The 19,702-nt window shown below is 37.9% G+C and overlaps 2 protein-coding genes and 1 non-coding gene across 5 annotated transcripts; 2 read left to right on the plus strand and 1 right to left on the minus strand.

The window, feature by feature from the left end:
- Window positions 1-7,634: 7,634 nt before the first annotated feature.
- On the plus strand, window positions 7,635-12,579 carry LOC126609909 (U-box domain-containing protein 35-like). 3 transcript variants are annotated; one of them, XM_050277843.1, is made up of 11 exons: window positions 7,635-8,128; window positions 8,208-8,329; window positions 8,649-8,770; window positions 9,065-9,273; window positions 9,365-9,413; window positions 9,555-9,843; window positions 9,986-10,087; window positions 10,155-10,583; window positions 10,899-11,654; window positions 12,039-12,132; window positions 12,213-12,579. In XM_050277843.1, exons 1-11 carry the CDS (start codon window positions 7,816-7,818, stop codon window positions 12,224-12,226), a joined length of 2,499 nt encoding a protein of 832 aa, XP_050133800.1. In that variant the 5' UTR covers window positions 7,635-7,815; the 3' UTR covers window positions 12,227-12,579. The 3 variants fall into 3 exon arrangements, with proteins under 3 accessions (XP_050133800.1, XP_050133798.1, XP_050133799.1); XM_050277841.1 differs by having other exon boundaries at window positions 7,636-8,128; window positions 8,205-8,329; window positions 12,213-12,578; XM_050277842.1 differs by having other exon boundaries at window positions 7,638-8,128; window positions 8,205-8,329; window positions 9,368-9,413; window positions 12,213-12,577.
- Window positions 7,791-7,894, minus strand: LOC126612698 (U6 spliceosomal RNA). The gene has a single exon (XR_007619268.1). It is a non-coding gene; the product is annotated as a U6 spliceosomal RNA (small nuclear RNA).
- On the plus strand, window positions 12,230-18,002 carry LOC126611838 (uncharacterized). Its single transcript, XM_050280177.1, is given in 5 exon segments — window positions 12,230-12,245; window positions 16,027-16,088; window positions 16,290-16,692; window positions 17,287-17,310; window positions 17,313-18,002. Coding segments are annotated over 5 exon segments (1,002 nt in total). The 3' UTR covers window positions 17,810-18,002.
- The last annotated feature ends 1,700 nt before the right edge of the window (window positions 18,003-19,702 follow it).

The following is a 19,702-nucleotide window of genomic DNA, read 5'->3' on the forward strand; positions in this document are numbered from 1 at the left end:
TTATTTAATGTTGCAAAACAGTTGTAATAATCTTTACTCACGAAAAGAAAAGCAGATCGAACAACAAGCAATGATCATATCTATGTTCAGGTTTTGAACTAGAAAGAAAGTAGTATTGATCATATAAGAAATTTAACAACTGTTAATTACCAACTTATTTACAACTTAAAATTCTATAACTTGAAATTGGAAGTGCACGGACTAGTTGAGTTTTTAGTATGAATTGGTGATGATATAATTGAGTAGTCCAAATAGTTGCACATGCTAATTTGGTAAGAGAAAAATCCGAAACTTGATTAGAATGTCATTTATGAGTTGATAGCATTCTATATTTACCCTATTCTTAATTATAATTTATTTGTTATTTTGGTATAATATTGATACTTTGCTTTACCTTGGAGATAAAGTGATGAAACGGAGAAATTTTGGAATAATTCCAATTGAAGCGGGTTTGTAAGTCCTTGAAGTTAGTTGTGTCAAAATTCCAGGTTTTTATCCATGTCGTTTGTTCGTGGTGGATAAAAGAAGGCTATATGTGCAGCTTTTCCATATTGATGTTTATAGATATTTTGGGCAGTTTGACTATCAAGACGGTGTGGTGCTGATTTGGTCCAGAAACGTGGAGCATCTTTGATTGGGCAGATTACCTAAACAGTTAAGACTTAGGAATGTAATCTTTAAGTTATCTTATTTTATTTAGTTTCCTAGTTTTATAGAAGACCTTGTTTAGGTAGAGTTTAAAGAATAAAACACTATAAATATAGTGTAGCCATGTTTAAGGTTTCTCTACACACTACGTTGAAGAACTCAGCATAACTTTTGGATTTTGCACTTCAATTACAGGTTGTTTCCCATCTTTTTTTCTTGCTAATAATATTTTGGCTTTTCAAATATGAATACACGTAACTAATTCCTTTTTTTTTTCTAGGGCGAGGCTACGAGTCTTAGCATGAATATGTAGTTTCTTATCAGTTTACTTATGAAATGATGCATGATTGCTTGGATTTTTAATCACCGCTTGTAAACTATCTATATGTCTTAATGCTTGATCACTATTAGGATATTTAGACAAGTTATTGGATGCAATATGTTGGAATATCACCTTATAATTGATTAAGGCTTCTTGTGATTGATAATTCTAATTTCACTTATGGTGAATATCACGTTCTGAAAGGTTGCATGTTTTCAAAAGGTTTTCATAAAGCTTAATAAGTTTTGTATGTTCATACTTGATCCGAATATCACATGGATTGCATGTTAGATATATGTTCTTGCTTGAATATCACGAGGACAATATGCATAACGAAAACCAAATAATAAAGCATGTATGTGGTAATTCATAAGTAATTGGTAGAACGACATAGGATTATTAATGGCAACGGTTAAACCCTTGTGCCTTTTTTCAATTGATTTTTATTGAAACTATTTGTTTTTCTTCATCCAGTTTCAATTGTTTAATTTTCTTATTTATCTTTTGCTCCGATCTAACCTTCTCCTGGTATCTTCGTGTTCTGGAAGACTTTTCGCAAAATTAGGTCTCAACCTGGAGACTTCGAGTTGACATCCATGTTATAGTAGGACCTAATCTACAACTGGTAAGTAGGGAGTCGGAATTGAGCACACTCTCAGCGTTTCTCTGCGACGTCGAGGTCAAACTTTAAGATTATAGTGCTTCCAAGTGGGTAAGCTATTCTTTATATAAGTTAGGAACCGCAGTAACTTGAAATGGGACAACAACTTCTATTCCATAGGCTATGGATAGTGGAATTTCTCCAGTCACCTTGCGAATGGTAGTCTGCAATGCCGATAAAACTCCAAGCAGTTCTTCTGGCCGTTACTTTTCTTCTCCAATCTTTTCTTCAAGCATTGTAAGATAGTTTTGTTTGAAACTTTTGCCTGCCCATTACCTTAAGGATAACTTGGGGTAGAGGTGAGGTGACAGATGCTAAGCTCCTTGTACTAATCCGTAACTTCAAGATTGGTGATTGCAGCCCATTATTTGTAAGTATGGTATAGGAGATACCAAAACGATAAATGATGCTCTTCCAAACAAAGGATTTTACCGCTACCCCGGTGATCCCAGATAGAGATTCTACCTCAATCCAGTTGGAGAAGTAATATGTGGCCATTCTCACGGATTTTTTGTTTAGTTGTTTAATAAGGTCGATGTCCCATTGCATGAAAGGCCATGCCCCTGTTAAAGTGCTAAGTCATCAGCATGTTAATGGTTCATAGAGGCGTAGCTTTGGTAATTGTCATAAGTCTGAACACAATTGACCATGTTCTGTCACATGCTTGGTCAATAATATCCTGCTGTCAATGTCTTCTACACGAGTGATTTGGCACCTGCATAGTTACCGCATATACCAGAGTGGATATTGTTCAAAATTCGCAGGCCCATCTACGAGGTGACACATGACATGTGGGTTCTATAGTAAAAACGTTGGTAGAGCTTTATGCAAATAACCGTGTATCTTGAAGCCTTTTAGACCAGTTTTCTGGTCAAACGACGATCTTTAGGTAGCTTCCCATCTTGGATGTAGTTGATTATCTCGTCTATCCAGTTTTTCCTAGTGTCGATAATGGTTATTATCTCTGACTCAGGATGGTGATTACTTGGAACAACAAAGTACTCGAACGTGATCATTCACCAAAGTACGTAATCAACAGTTGATGCGTTATTTGCTAAAGCATCATCGTGTTCATTCTCGCTTCTAAGGATTTGTTGAATTTCGCACTTGCTGAAACCTTCAAGTAAAGCTTTGGCTTTAGTAAGGTAAAGCCTCATCATTGGATGATGAACGGCGTAATCACTTTTAACCTGATTCACCATTAGCATGGAATCGTAATAAACTGATAGTTCCTTGACTTGTAATTCTACCTTAGCCCGCAGGTAGTGCCATGTATTCTACCTCATTATTGCTAGCCTTAAATCCCAACTTCAGGGCCTGCTCTAGTATAGATCTATCTGGCGTTATTAAGATAATTTCTGTCTATGCCCCGCTCACGTTTGAAAATCTGTCCACGTAGAGTTTCTATATACGAGGATTTTTAGGTGTGTTATGTGAATCCGCGAATGATTGAATGTCTTCAACTACTAATGTGAATTTTGCCACAAAGTTCGTGAGCACTTGGGCTTTGATAAAGGTCTTAGAACGATAAATGATATCATCCTACCCCAGCTCGATGGCCTACTTGGTGATTCAAGAAGATGTGTCTGCAGGATGGATTGTAGAGGTATTCCATCATGTAGACTACTCTAAATGATTCAAAGCACATCTAGAGTTTCATGGCTGCTATTAGGGCTAGGATGAGTTTTTCCATCTTGGGATATCAAGTTTCTGGTTTAAGAAGAGCTTTAGAGATATAATATGTCTTTAACTTCTACGGGTCTTCTTAAAGCAAAGGCACGCTAACCACGCAGTCCAACAGTGCTAGGTATAAGTACGAGTCCTCCCCGTGTACCAGTTTAGTTAGTAATAGCGGATTAGATAAGTATTCCCTTAGTTTCCATGAAGGTTTCCTTGCACTCATCCATCTAGAGTAAATCTCTAGTTTTCTTTATAGCAATAAATAAGAGTTTGCACTTGTCGGTGGATCATGAAAGGAAATGGCTAAGCGTTGCTGCCCTCCCGATTAAACTCATAATCTCCTTTATTGTTTTGTGGACTTCATATCCATGATCGCTTTCATTCGGCCATGGTTGGCCTTTATTCCGTGTTTGGTTGCTAGGTAACCCAATAACTTTCCAGATGTCACTCCGAAAGTACACTTCTCCATGTTGAACTTCATGTTGTGCTTCTAGAGTAAGTCAAATGATTCCTAAAGGTGATCGAGATGGTTCTTCCTCTTTTTTCTTTTGACAACCATGTCATACTTATAGACTTCCATCGTTCTTTCGATTTTCTCCTTGAAGATTCAGTTAACCCTTTTACGGTTTTTTAAACCAAATAGTGTAACTTTGGAATAGTACGTACCTCAGTTTATGACGAAGGAAGTTGCTTCCATTTTTGGCTCATACATCTTTATCTGGTTATAATCGGAGTAGGCATCGATAAAGCTTAGCAACTTGTGCCCCGCCGTGGAGTCTACCAGCAAGTTAATCTAAAGAAAAGGGTACAGATCCTTAGGGCATGCCTTGTTCAGATTGGTGAAGTTCACATGAACTATCCACTTCATATTCTTGTTTTGTACAAGTACCACATTTACTAACCAATCAAGGTAGTGGACCTTAACAATAAAGTTGGCGTCCTAGAGTTTGTAGATCTCTGACTCAATGATCTTGCTCTGTTCTATGCCATGATTCTGTTTCCGTTGAATAACCGGCTTGGCAGTGGGATCTAAGTTGAGTCAATGACAAATGATGGAAAGGCTAATTCCTGGCGTATCCTTGGTGACCATGAAGGCTGTGAACAATTCTCTCTTGTGATCGGATAACCTAAAGCTTACCTTAGCTACATTTTGGCTTGTCAAGGATGATAATGATATTGAAATGATGATAATGATATTGATAACGTCCTCTTCGACTTTAGATTCCAGAGTGATGTCGTCTAGGGGGTCAAGGTCTAAGTCAAACTCTTTGTAGTTTAACTGTTGACCCTCAATCTATGATTGTGATGTTGTTTCATCCATGGCAATGCTAGAGCTACGTTCTCCCTTCCATATAGAATTCATACTTTCTACCATACAATAATGCATTGCTACTTGGTTTCCTTTGATTTCTTTGACTCTGCCAGGCGTCGAGTAATGAAGCAAATTATGGTAATACCGTTTGTGACCACTATTCTAAAAATCCCTGCCGATTGCTGCCCAGGCCTCCCTAGGCGCTAGGTGGCTAACCACTGCCTCAATTAATCACTGGGTATTTGAAAATTAAGAAAGGTCGCCTAGACCTGCTTAGGCGTTCGCCTAACCCGTCTAGGCGCCCTCCTAAGCACCCACTTAGGTTGCGACTCTCACTTAGACAGAAAATAGATAACTTTCATTTTGCATTTTATTTTATTTTAGTGTAAGTGATTTGTTGAATACTTAGATGAGCACTCATTATATTCTGGTTCCCCATGTTTTCAATAGGTTATAATACTTTCTAATCTATATGTATTTCTATTTTTCAATTTATATATTCCAATACAATTATTTATTTTTTATGTATAAACAAACACTTATTTAGGTGATATATAATAAGTTTACTTAAATTTGCCTAGTCCGCTTAGGCCCCACCTAGGTACTAGACCCTAATCCACCACCTGACTACCGACTAGCGTCTTTTGAAACATTTAGTTGTGACCTAAAATCTAGAAAGAGAAAGAAGAGGGTGTGGCAAAAGGAAAATGAAGAAAGGCTTGAGAAATTCTGTGATGATATTCATCATGTATAGTGCCTTTATTTATAATGATAATAATAAGGAAATAATAACTTGTTCACCAAGTAATATAAGGTCTAATAAGAAAGATCTTCCAGATTTCAAAGGATTCATAATTTATCTACACTTAGAATTTACTTAAGGCTTTTTTTTATTTGCACCACACATAATGTTGAATGCACCCCACATTAAAATTTAATATTAAATGACTTGTGTTCCCTACTATGGAATGACAATTTCGACCTTATTAAGTTCTAAATACACCCCAAATCACTTAATGAATTATTTATCTTCTTCAACTATCAAAACTTATTTCCGCCTTCCATTGTTGAACAAAACCCTAACTAACGAAACTACAACACGTTGTTTGAGAAAAATTATTTTTGACAAATGGAACACGAAATCGATGTTTCAGAAGCTTCGCATGAGGTAAACCGAAAGTGTGCGAGAATCATTTAGAGAATGCATCCCGAAAAAATCTAGTCTTTTCCAACCATATATACTAGTTAAATTGGGAACACAATGGCACAATAACACACCGTAAAAAGATGACAAAAGTAGAAGAAGAAAGATTTCTGATCAGAATTATGAAATCTTTGTTAATAGAAAAATAACACACAAGCTTAGACAGATGAAAATGGATGCACTTTATGGAAGGTAATCCTCCCTCCTGGACAAAGAGCCTTTAAGATATTTACAAGTCTAAACACCTTATAATTTACCCACAAATTTGGAGATACGATTCAATCTCATTTTCTGCCCCATGGAAAGCAGCAACTCTGCAAAATTTCTGTCCGAAAAAGAAAACAAAATGAGATACAAAAACCAGTGTTTGTATGAAAATGTGGGGTATATAGAGAATGTGGGGTGTATGTAGAAAATGTAAGGTGTATGTTGAGAAAGTGAGGTGTGGGGGGTATTATGAGAAAGTATATGGAGTGTATTTAGATAATTTTTAATTGAAAAAGAAAATGTGGGGCTTATTCAACAATTTGTGGGGTGTTAATATAATAAGCCTTTAATTAATCACATTGTGTTACAACATCAAATATTTATGGCTAAATAACCCAAATGGTCCCTGAGATTTGCATAACTCATCACTTTGGTCCCTAACATTTCAAATCAATCAAAGTGGTCCCTGAGATTGTCCACCATCCATCATTTTGGTCATTTCGTTAAATGTCCCGCAGCTCTTGGCCGGAAGTTTGGGCAATTTTCAAAGCTTCGTAACTCAATCGTTTCTTAACCAAATTCGACCCACAATATATCAAAATGAAGATAGGAAAGTGTAGAATAAGATTATACCTATTTGGAAGTCCAATGGTTGCTGGAGATAGCCGGAAAATAGCCTCAAAGTTGACTGGTCCAAGGGAAAACTAGAAAACTCGCCGGAAACTGGGTAAACTTTAAACGTTCATAACTTCTTCAATACTAAACAAAATCAAGTGATTCAAAAACTAAAATCATACTTCTCAACGTGATAAAGAAAATGGTACCTTTTTTATGGCTAACTTGCCGTGGACAGCCATTTTCGAGCAGTTTTCCGGCCAAACCACGACGAGTTAGCCATCTAAAAAGGTGACATTCTCTTCCTCTCATCGAGGAGTATGATTTTTTTTTTTGAATCACTTGATTTCGTTAAGTATTGAAGAAGTTATGAACATTTAAAATTTACCTAGTTTCCGGTGAGTTTTCCAATTTTCTCTCGGACCAGTCAACTTTGAGGCTATTTTCCGGCCATCTCTGGCAACCATTGGGCTTCCAAATTGGTATAATCTTATTCTACACTTTCCTATCTTCATTTTATATATTATGGGTCGAATTTGGTTAAGAAACGATTGAGTTACGAAGCTTTGAAAATTGCCCAAACTTCCAGCTAAAAGTTCCGGGACACTTAACGGAGTTTTTAACGGAATGACCAAAATGATGGATGGTGGACAATCTTAGGGACCACTTTGATTGATTTGAAATGTTAGGGACCAAAGTGATGAGTTATGCAAATCTCTGAGACCATTTAGGCTACTTACCCAATATTTATAGTAGTTAGCTTAAAAAATTCAAAATTCAAGTCCTCACCCAGATATATCGTCACTAAAAAAAATGTATTTTGTGAGAGAGGGGGGTATCCATTGCCTATTCTTAGATCTTCTACTTTTGGCAGCAACTCTCTCAATCGCCAGGCTGCCTCATATTTTGCTTTTTTCATTTTTATCTGAATTCTGAGGCTTCTATTTGAAAAGCCAAAATAGAAAAACCGCCAGGTTCTGAACAAAAAAAAACAGGAAAGAAAGACCAAACAAATGTAAAAACTCATATGCCTGTTGTGCCGCCTAAGTCATTGTAAACCCTAAATTCTAAACTATAGTAATTTATTTTTATTTCTATATTCGTTTCATCAGGAACAACAGATTTCAGGACTCATAGATCTCTAGGCCAGTTAACATTCTCGATTTATGTGTATCATCTTTGTGGAGAGGTCATGCTTATCTTCTCTGTATCATTCTAGTATTCTCGGATGTCCCCATAGAAAACTGTATCCTAGAAACATTCTATTTTTCATAGAGGATTTTGAGAAAATGTGGTCTGTAAAAGGAGGAAATGGAGCAAAGAAGGGAGCAGGAGGAAATGGATTGGTGGCAGTTGCCATAGACAATCAGAAAGGGAGCCAAAATGCACTCCGATGGGCTGCTGAGCATCTTCTCACCAAGGGCCAAACTGTCATTTTACTACATGTTGTTCAGAAGACATCATCAGTTTGTTCTTCAAGTAATCTCTCTCTCTCTGGAGCTAAAAATTTACTTTTCAATGGAAGACAGTGTTACAACTTCTATTTTTGGTGCAGTAGCTGGAAACAATGCCATTGTATGCAATATAAACAATCTGTCTCAATCACCGCGCAAACAGCAGCTCGAAAAGATGACCAAGGATCTGTTCCTTACCTTCCATTGCTATTGTGCTCGTAAGGATGTAGGTTTTGGAGCTCTTCCTTTGAAAGCTTATTCCATGACCACCCTGCATGAAATGTTTTATTAATGTTTTTGGAGCAGAACCCTAAAATCTAATGCATTATCAGACTTTGCAGTGAACACATTATACGTATCAAAGCGTGTCTTACAAAAACTTGTCTTAAACAGTACATACCATCATTTAAAAAACAAATAAATGTACCCTTTTGGGAAGAATGAATTATCATCGCATTTCCTGTATTATGATTCATAGTTTTGTATAGTTATATTTTTGTTACTTTTCAATTGTTTTCTCATGTCTTGCAAATTTGCTTTCTCAGATAAACTGCATTGATATCATACTTGAAGACTCAGATATAGCAAAAGCAGTAACAGAATATGCTTCTTACGCTGCAATTGAGAATTTGGTTCTGGGAGCTCCAACAAAGCATGGATTTATAAGGTAATTGCCTCGGTCTAATATTTACCTTTATTAGATTTTTCTTCATATTTCCACCAAGATCATGCAAAGAATGACAATTGAACAAAATGTTACAATAAGAAAAAGCATTATCCGCGAGCGAAAGCACACACTATCGATGAAAACATATTGTTACTCAATATTCTGCAAAATAACAGCATGATGCTGATCCAAGCAGGAACACGTTGATTGTTTTCAAAATGCCATGGTTAATGTATTTGACTCACACATTTATCGATGCCATAGTACGTGTAAACCCAACATACGTTTGTGCAGATTCAAATCATCAAGTATTCCAAGCAGTGTATCAAAAGGGGCACCTGATTTCTGCACCGTATATGTCATCTCCAAAGGGAAAATCCACTCTGAGCGACATGCTTCTCGTCCAGCAGCTTACAGTTCTCCACTACTTGCCCAAATAGAGGCATTAAATCAGCAAAGTGCTAAAGCAGCTGAAACACCTAGACAGAATATGTACTTGAAAGGTTTGTTTCTTTCAATTATTAATTAAGCTATCTTCAAAACCAATTTTGCTTGAGCAATAATAAACGCATTTTTTGGATCCTCTCTATCCAGCAGCCAGACCATCGTTCAGGCCTCGTAACTTGCCAGATGAAGCTTCCAGGTAAGTCATAGCATACTAAACCTGGTTTTTGGGTACAACATGACGTGGCAAGGCAATTTCTTCTCACAATGCTGTTATGCGTACTGATTGCTATCATTAAATCTACCGAAAAGACTGATCCATCGTCCTGATTGGAAACAGATATGCATATACAAGAGGAGGAGGCTTTAGTAATGGAAGGATTAGTGGAGGGTTCTCAGAATCGGAAAGTGAGAGATCATTTATAAGCTCCGACAGGGCAAGCACTGACCGAGCTTCATCTGTGATGTATGAATATATGGACCGAGGGCGGCTATCTACCAGCTCAGACCAAAGCTTTGGATCAATGCGCCTAGGACCTAAGTTCGCAGAACTCAATTTTCCGCAAGACTTCTCGTCAATTTCACATGAAAGCAACCAAACATCATCTTCATGGTCATCAGAGAACCTGGTAAGCAACCGAAAATCTCAAACCTTTTACACCTTATATGATGAATTTTTTCACCATCATTGCTTTCTCAAATTTTGTTGCAATATCTTTCTGTACACTATCTAGATGATTTTTTTTCACTGCATTTATTAAACTAACGCAGGAAGAAGTAGAATCGGAGATGAGGAGGCTAAAGCTAGAGCTGAAGCAAACAATGGACATGTACAGCACGGCATGCAGAGAAGCACTTACAGCTAAACAGAAAGTGAGTGCAAGTTAGATTTTCTTTCTGCATTTTTTCATGATTCCATTCAAATTTACGTCCCCTACAGGAAATGGAGCTGCACAGCTGGAGGGCTGAAGAGGAACAAAAACTTGAGGAAGCACGATTGGCTCAAGAAGCAGCACAGGCAGTTGCGGAGAGAGAAAAAGCTAGGTGCAAGGCAGCCATAGAAGCAGCTGATGCAGCTAAAAGGATTGCAGAGTTGGAGTCAAATAAACGGGCAAACGCAGAAATTAAGGCTCTTAGAGAAGCAGAGGACATGAGGAAGCTATTATCAAATCTAGCCCACACTGATGACAAGTATAGGAGGTATTCCATTGAGGAGATTGAAGAAGCAACAGAACACTTTTTGCCGTCTCGAAAGATTGGGGAAGGAGGCTATGGTCCTGTCTATAAGTGTTACCTCGATCACACACCGGTTGCAGTCAAGGTCTTGCGTCCGGATGCTGCTCAAGGAAGGTCACAGTTTCAGAAAGAGGTAAGGGACTGAGAGTCTTGACTAGCTCTCATGATTCGTTAAATTTTCTTTTAACTTGGTTTTGTGCTAAAAAGAATTCCATTGGGAAAAGGTAAGTATAAGTAGTGAACTCCACACAATGGCCAAAGATTTCCGAATAAAATTAGCTATCCTACATTGTAATATTTTCCGTTACAAGTTGAACATGCATTTTTTCTTTTACAACATGCTTATTATCTTACATTTCGTTCTAAGTTTCATACGACAAACATATAAAAGTACAAAGATATCATATGGAAAAATTTAGCTAACATCGTCTTTCATGATTCAATGCAGATCGACATACTTAGCTGCATTCGACATCCCAACATGGTGTTACTTCTAGGAGCCTGTCCAGAGTATGGCATTCTAGTATATGAATACATGGCCAATGGAAGCTTAGATGACTGTCTCTCAAGGAAAGGGAACACCCCAGCTCTGTCTTGGCAACTGAGGTTCCAAATAGCAGCTGAAGTTGCCACAGGCCTACTTTTTCTTCACCAGACCAAGCCGGAACCCTTGGTGCACCGTGACCTCAAGCCGGGCAACATTTTGCTAGATCAAAACTACGTGAGCAAGATTAGTGATGTCGGATTAGCTAGACTTGTCCCAGCTGTTGCTGAAAACGTGACACAGTGCCTCATGACAGCTACGGCCGGAACATTCTGCTATATTGACCCTGAGTATCAGCAGACAGGAATGCTTGGTGTAAAATCTGATGTGTACTCCTTAGGCATTATGCTTCTTCAATTGGTAACAAGTAGGCCACCTATGGGGTTGACTCACCAGGTCGAAACTGCAATTGAAAAGGGCACATTCGCGGGGATGCTAGACCCAGCTGTGCCTGATTGGCCATATGAAGAAGCATTGAGCTTTGCAAAGCTAGCAATCCAATGTGCAGAACTTAGACGAAAGGACAGGCCAGATCTTGGCACTGTGATACTGCCGGCACTGAATAAACTGAGAGAATTTGCTGACGAAAAGATGAACCACAAGTTATTAGGAGGCAATTATAGCCCTTCCCCTAATCACAGTCACGCTGCCGATCAACAAGTAAGAAAACCGAAAAGTTCAGAAGCATTTAGTTTCATATGTCTACCTAAAAAACTAAACAGAAATTCTCAACCCCCCATATTATATATTCCTGGTATTACAAATTAAGTGTCTAGGATTCATTTGGATACGATAACTGATTGGAATCAATGCATGTTGAAGGAAGAAATGCATTCAACTTCCAAATCTTGTCCAAGTTGAAGGTAGACGATGAATTAGACATGAAGGAAATGTACCCTCCAAATCCTAAATTTTTTTTTTAGGGATTGGAAGCAATGAATTTAACATCCATTTCTGCATTCAACATACACATAATCTAGCGAATCATGCAATCAAATTCATTCTTAAACACCATAATTTTTGACAAGGTCTTATCTTGTGCAGGAAGTAATAAGCGATCCGCAGCTCAAGAACTTGGAAACCTCGAAGAGCCAATCGAGCACATCTTCACAGCCAGAAAATCAAGCAGAAGAAGCAGGTCTATTATAGACTATGTAGTGACAAAACTATCATGAAAAACTGAATTTTAATGGCTTTCACTTTACTCTTCTTTCACAGGGACAACTGAGTAAACAATGCTAGCAGTAGCAGGTTCGTGTGAGTTCCATAACCAACATCGCTCCACTGACCCCATCAGTTGAAATTTTGGATCCCAGAATGTTGTTTTTTAATTCAAGTGCATTCTAGTGTTTGCCAGCCTGAAATCTTGTTCCTATTCTCATGTAAATGTATAAACTTTTATGAACAAAATGAGTATGCAAACGTGTAAATTTCAAACATGCTTGTAAAATAAAAAGACCAAGAAACCCAGAAATTGTAAAAAGGAAAAAGTGATGAACTTGCGACAAGAATTCGACATGGGAGAGAAGTTTCATCCTTGTTTATGCAAAACCCGAGCCATCTTCTTTTTCCCTTGATGGGATGCATATACCTCTTCTGAGTTCTGGCCCCATTTACATTTACTTCTCACCAAATTCATTGATAATTCTCTCAAAATTGATGACGTTGTTCCTCCATTTTTTCATAATCTTTTATCATTATTGCGGAAAAAAAGGAGAGTTCGAAATTACATTTTATATCTTTTGCAGTTATTGCTCACTTTCCGATAGATCCTGCCTATACAACAATTTAGAAGGAAAAAAACAAGTTTTAAACTCGAATGCATCGATAAAAATCCGATCTTTATCTACTGGAATGTTGAACCACGTGAATGCCGTGGCTCATACATGGTCCTTGTAGTTTTCTGCCTCGTTAGTGGTTTAAACGGAACTTTAAAATAACTTGACTGCGGAGAGCAAAGTTTTTTTTAGACAAAATATGATAAGAACAAAAGAGGTTCAGTGAATAGCCCAAAATGTTCCATCCATAGATGAAATAAAAATTACTACGTGTCAAGCTTAAACGCTGTATGCAAAATTTTTAATGTAAATTAATGAAAATTTTCGTTTGTAATAAAAAAAAAATTAAGAAGAGTCGCACATTAATAATTAAACTTAAAGGTGAGTAAGTATTTCTTTTCTACAGTTAGTTAGTTAACAGTTAGTTAGTTAGCAGCGTGACTTCTTTACACTAAAATTACTTATTGGATAATGTTAAGGAGATTAAATTTTTAAATCAAATAATGTGTCACCAATATAAAATAAGCACGTTAATCAATACTTATAATCATCAACCACCGTAGTTAAGTTAATAGTGTCTCACGATTGTCTTATTTTAACCATTAAGATAAACTTTCACATCCCTACCCGGGGAGGACCACTTCCCGGGCCCGCTCCACCACCGTATCACGATATTGTCTGCTTTGGGCTTACCATTCCCTCACGGTTTTGTTTTTGGGAACTCACGAGCAACTTCCCAGTAGGTCATCCATCATGGGAGTGCTCTGGCCTCCTTCTCGCTTAACTTCGGAGTTCCGACAAAACCCGAAGCCAGTGAGCTCCCAAAAGGCCTCGTGCTAGGTAAGGATAGAAATATACATTTAAGGATCACTCCCCTAGGCGATGTGGGATGTTACAATCCACTCCCCTTAGGGGCCCGACGTCCTCGTCGACACACTTTCGGCCAGGGATTAGCTCTGATACCATTTGTCACATCCCGGGCTCGACTCCACTGTAGCACGATATTTTCCGATTTGGGCCCCGACCATGCCCTCACGGTTTTGTTTCTAGGAGCCCTCGCGCACTACTCGCTTAACTTCGGAGTTCCGATGGAACCTGAAGCCAGTGAGCTCCCAAAAAGCCTCATGCTATATAGAGATTGGCATGTACATATAAAGCTTAGAGGATCCTCACCCCTGGGCAATGTGGGATCTTACAATCCACCCCTCTTAGGGACCCGACGTCATCATTGACACACTTCCAGCCAGGGATTGGCTCTAATAGCATTTTTCACATCCCCGCCCGGGGCGGACCACTTCCCGGGCCTGCTCCACCACCGTAGCACGATATTGTCCGCTTTGGGCTTACCATTCCTTCACGGTTTTGCTTTTAGGAACTCACGAGCAACTTCCCAGTGGGTCACCCATCCTAGGAGTGCTCTGGCCTCCTTCTCGCTTAACTTCGGAGTTCCGACAGAACCCGAAGCCAATGAGCTCCCAAAAGGTCTCATGCTAGGTAGGGATGGAAATATACATTTAAGGATCACTCCCATGGGTGATATGGGATGTTACAATGTAAGATCCCACATCGCCTAGGGGAGTGATCCTTATATGTATATTCTCATCCCTACCTAGCACGAGGCCATTTGAGAGCTCACTGGCTTCGGGTTCCGTAGAAACTCCGAAGTTAAGCAAGAAAGAGCCCAGAGCACTCCTAGGATAAGTGACCCACTAGGAAGTTGCTCATGAGTTCCCAAAAACAAAACCGTGAGGGAATGGTAAACCCAAAGCGGACAATATCGTGCTACGGTGGTGATGTGGTGGACCCGGGACGGGATGTGACATAAACACTTAATCAACACTTAAGTAACAATTCAACTATTAACCACCGCATCATTTTGTTTTACAAATTTAATTTAAAATTTTAATCTCACAACATTATCCTTACTTTTATCCTTTGAGGGGGCGTTTGTTTCCCCTCGTTAAAGTTCACTCGACTAGACAAAATTAAGGGTTAGTCCAGTCCCATGTTTGTTCCCAACAAGGATTAGCTTTAGTGAGACTAGTTCTCACTCGCCTCGACTAAAGGCAGGACTGTCTGGTCTTAGCGAGTACCCCTGAGAACCATGGGACTAGCTAAGACCATCATCTCTCTCATCCTTGTCCTGCTTGATGTCTACTCACAGCCACTCATTGTGACCTCCGACCACACACTGCCGTTAACTTTCCAATTCGACTATCTCTTTCAAATACGTTTCACAACCAATTTTCACATAGAAAATATACCAATTCGACAAGGTTTGATCGGAATACGATGGAAAACCTGCAACTTGTCGGAAAAAATGGAGATGTGAGGTTTCGTCGAATAACACAGAGCTAGAGCGAGGGAAAGAGAAGAGAGAGACTGGAATCGAGAGGGAGTTGGACAGGAAAAAGAAAGAGATATAGACTGGAATTGAGATGTCTAATATGGAAGAAGGAAGGGTAGGATAGAGAAAGGGAGAAAAAGAGGGAGAGAAAGAGTGAGAGAGTGACGGTGAAGGAAGGAAAAAAGAGAGAAAAATATAGGATAATAATAAAATATTAATATTTATTAATTAAATAATATAATATTTATTTGTCCTGCTTTTTAGTCTGACAATGCACCAAACGTTTCACTAAGCTAGTCCAGCTTAGTCTATTCTAAGCCAGTCCAGCTTAATCCCTCAAGTTAGTACTAGTTTGGTACTAAGGTGCTTTTATAAAAAGTTGGTATAAAAAAGCTGAGATTAAAAAGGTGTTTGGTAAACACTTAAAAACAGTTTATTTTCACTGTTTTGGATGAAAAAAAGCTGAAAAACGTGAAGCAGCAAAAAATGAGCTTATTCTCAAGCACAGTAAAAATAGTTTTTTTTCAAAACACAGCAATCCTAAACAGTCTAGTTCAAAATAGTTTACTGTAATAACCCACCCTGATTGTCTATTCTTGTAAGATGAATTCAACAAAAATTACTTTATCCTTTGTTAAAAAGATTACTTTATCAGAGGACCAGACAGTGCCTGTGTGTATTGTATGATAGATCAAAACGTGGCACCTATACATAGTAAACGTGTCATGTTCATAAGAAACGGTGCCTGCAAGTGTGAGGTGTCCAGTTGTTGATTACTTTTTAATTTCACTTTTTCCTTCGTCTTCCTTGCTGAAATGAACAAATTAACGAAGGTTCTCAGGTTTTCTCTCCTTGGCAAAAACATAAGTAGAAAATTAGCAACTTTCAATAGGCGTTGTTTAACAAGCGTTGCAAAATGGACAAGGCCAAGAAGTTAAGACTAAAGATGATGCCCAAGTTGAAATTCAGGTTTGTTTCTGTCGATATCTGTGCTCAAGTGGTTCAACGCGTTTATCTTCGTATCCGAGCTCGTGCTTGAATTCTCTCCTGAATGAAATAATGATTTTATGTGTTTGTTGACTAGACCCTAATATGGAAGTTGAAGTTAATTGTTGATTTGATAGTGATATTAATGTGCTATGTTGATTGTGTGACAAAACTAAATGGCAGGAAGGGGGGGAAATATTTTTCTTCTACCGGCCAAGGGTAAACAAAGAAGAAGCGCGCAGCCCAGACGACGTTCAACGGTTGTACATCGTTTTAAGGCCGGAGACCGGTGAGAGGCCAGTGGAAGAAAAGCAGGACCCCGATTCGGGAAAAGAAGGTGCAATGGCAAAGAAGAAGGGACCGAAAAGTTCTGGTGAAAGCGAGAAGGGTTCGGGTGGTAGCGGAAAAAGTGAAGGTGGTGGGCATGGCAGGCAGGAAGTGAACATTGAGAAGCAGCCATCGCTGAGGTTCATAGTGAAGGGAAGGAAAAGCCTTCCAGATCCAGGAAATAAAGGCAGACCCTACCGGGGTTTTGTTGAGATGGTCACCACGAATATTGATGATGTGAAAACTGCTCTTCAAGGGGGTATAAGTTGTCTAATTCTTTAGGGTTCATTCGTCAACCTTTTCTAACACTAAATTCATCAACCTTTTTTTTGTTGGTTTGTGTGGTTAATTCTCAGCTTAGTTTTCATTCTCAGCTTATTTTTCGTAGCGTAGCGTGTTACTAATCTTCATGTTATAATATGGATTTATTCACGAATTTAATGTATTTAATTAATAATATGGATTAATCCATGAATCTAGGGTACTTAGTGAATCGGTAATCCCACATATTAGTTCTAGTATATATATTTGGAAACTTGTTTTGGAGAAAATTTTGTATTTGATAAGTGCTACGTACCTGATGATTGCTTATACTTTGGTCAGGGTATAAAGTTAATTTCTTGTGATAGTGCTATGGTCGCATGAGTCACTACTCATACTTTTGGAGAAATTTTTGTATGTGACAGATTCGGTAACACACGGTGATGACAATGTATACTTCAAGTGTTAACAGTCTCATTTTGAGTAATTTATTTGTAGTTTTGGACATAATCCAAAAAAGATGGGTAGAGATCAGTGTTCATTCTATGTATGTTGTATAGTGTTCATTCTATCTATGTATGTTATATTGCAGAGGCGCATGATACTAAAACAAGAGGACACAACATACTTCTGAAGCAAGGGCATTAGGAGAAGGCGTTTACCGCATTCTGCGGCACGAGGGGGGGAAGAAACACCACACTCATCTGATTTACAAGCTGGAGTTCCCACCCGAAAATGAGAGCAATGAGCCTCAGGAGTCGCTTAACATTAAACATGAAGGCTCATTTCATATTCAGATAAAGAACCCTAATCAACACGCCAGCAGCAGTACTAGTTCTCGGTCCAGAGGGCTACGGAACAAGCGCACAGCTAATTTTCCTGCCCACCTGCAAGGCCTGTTTGGGAAATTACGGCACCACCCAGTTGATCCACCCGACTTCTTGAACTACGAAGGATGTGAGTTCTTGCTCATTTCAGCTTCGGATGATGTAGAAGAGGAGTTGGGGTTGGATCTTCAGACAGAAGGGGAAGCCAATGAATCTTGTTCCGATTTGATCAAGACTTTCGGGGAGACTGCATCAACCAAACCTCTTCTGAAAGGCACTTGGGTGTGAAAAAAAAGGGCAAGGATAAAAAATAAGAAGCCAGCCTTTTTGTTCCTTTGGTGGTGTAAATCTTGTTGCTTTGGACAAAACATTAGGAGTGAGTTTGTAACTTTTTACTTGGTACTGTGAATGCAAACTGGCGGCTTGTGCACGTGTAGAGACATGTATTTTATGCAAAGTATCATACACCTCTGCCATACAACTACTGTGCAAATTGGATATGTCAATGTAGCTCCTGAACAGACGTTAAACCCAACCGTGAATTCCTTTGCACAACTGACCCAATCCGTCCAGTCGTTGGGTCGTATTTTTTAAGTTTATATCGCTGCAAAAAACTATTGTTAAATGAACGTCAGACCATACACATATATCATTTTCAACTGAAGGGGTATCAGACCATACACATATATCATTTCCATACACATATATCATTTCCAACTGAAGGGGTAAGCATAGTCTTCTTAATAATGTATTATTTTTTAAGTTTATACTTTAAATTTATTGATTAATTTAGATAAACTACAATTAAATATTTTCAAATTTAGTCGTTAAATTTGAATCAATTATTACAACAGATGAGTTAGATCTCAGAAAAAGGCTAAAGCCATTTCTAATGGATCAGACCATAGGCTATGTTTTAGCCCGAAATGGAACAAAATCTATCTCCAATGGAGGTTTGGGCAAAAAAAAAATAAAAAAATAAATAAAAAGAGACCCACCAAGCCAAACTCAAGGAGCCAACTAGCCCGTTTGAGGGGCCTATGCTATCAGCAGCCCACTTGTTAATGGACATCATATTTTGATTTTTTTTAAGGACGAAATTTGAGAAAAAAATTATAAAATTCTTTTTTTTTATTTATAAATACCTAAGTGTTGCAATCCTATTAGATTAGGAATGTGATTGTGTAAATCCTAACATATCTAGGATATCCTTATGGGATTCTACCATATCTCTTAGACTAGATATTATCCCATTATAGTTATAATCCTAAAAGGGTAAGGAATTAACATTCCCTACTACTTAGACCTGGCATTCGTGTCGTGTTTTCCGTGTTCGTATCATTTTCGTGTCATACCCGATAACTTAACGAGTCGTGTCGTGTAACACCCGTTAAAATAAACGGGTAAAATGACCCGACCCGAAATCGATCTGATAATATTATCAGGTAATATGACTCGACCTGTTACCCGTTAAAGAAAATATATTTTAAACCAATAAATAATCAAATGAAAACATAATACTAAATAAGTATATACATACCATATTGTCACATCCAAAACATAAAAACGTATTTTTCTTTTAAGTATATTTTCACTTACCTAAAGTCTTTAATAGTTTTTAATTAATGTAGAAGTATAAAAAATATAGAAAAAATATATAAACGCTCATAATGACAGGCTTTACAACTTTCATGAATAGCTTAACTTCGAAATTCGCCACTATAATCATATAAATCATAGATCAAAATTTAACCGTTGATTGTTGTTTACATTTACGCTTCATTCTTCTCATCAAATTTTGTTTTTTCAAATTTTGTTTTTTGAAAACTTGATCTATTAGAGGATGCAGGAAGATGAACGGTTTGGATCGTTGATATTATATTCAGAGTTTTACGATTAGTGAAAATATTGCTTTATGTTTATAAAGTTTCTACAAACTATATGACATCGACTCATATTTCAGTTAATCGTAAATATCAAAACGTGATATCAAAGATCTAAACCGTTCATCTTCTTACATCCGCCAGATGATCATGTTTTCAAAAAATAAAATTTTAAAAATAAAATTCAGTATGAAGAATAAAGCGTAAATGGCAATCGACGGTTCAATATAAATTTAAGGTTTATGAATTATAGTGTTGGATTTCGAAGCTGACCCCTTCATGAAAGTTGTAAAGTTTG

This window comes from Malus sylvestris, chromosome 17 (assembly GCF_916048215.2).
Source record: "Malus sylvestris chromosome 17, drMalSylv7.2, whole genome shotgun sequence".
In the NCBI taxonomy this organism is placed as follows: domain Eukaryota; kingdom Viridiplantae; phylum Streptophyta; class Magnoliopsida; order Rosales; family Rosaceae; genus Malus; species Malus sylvestris.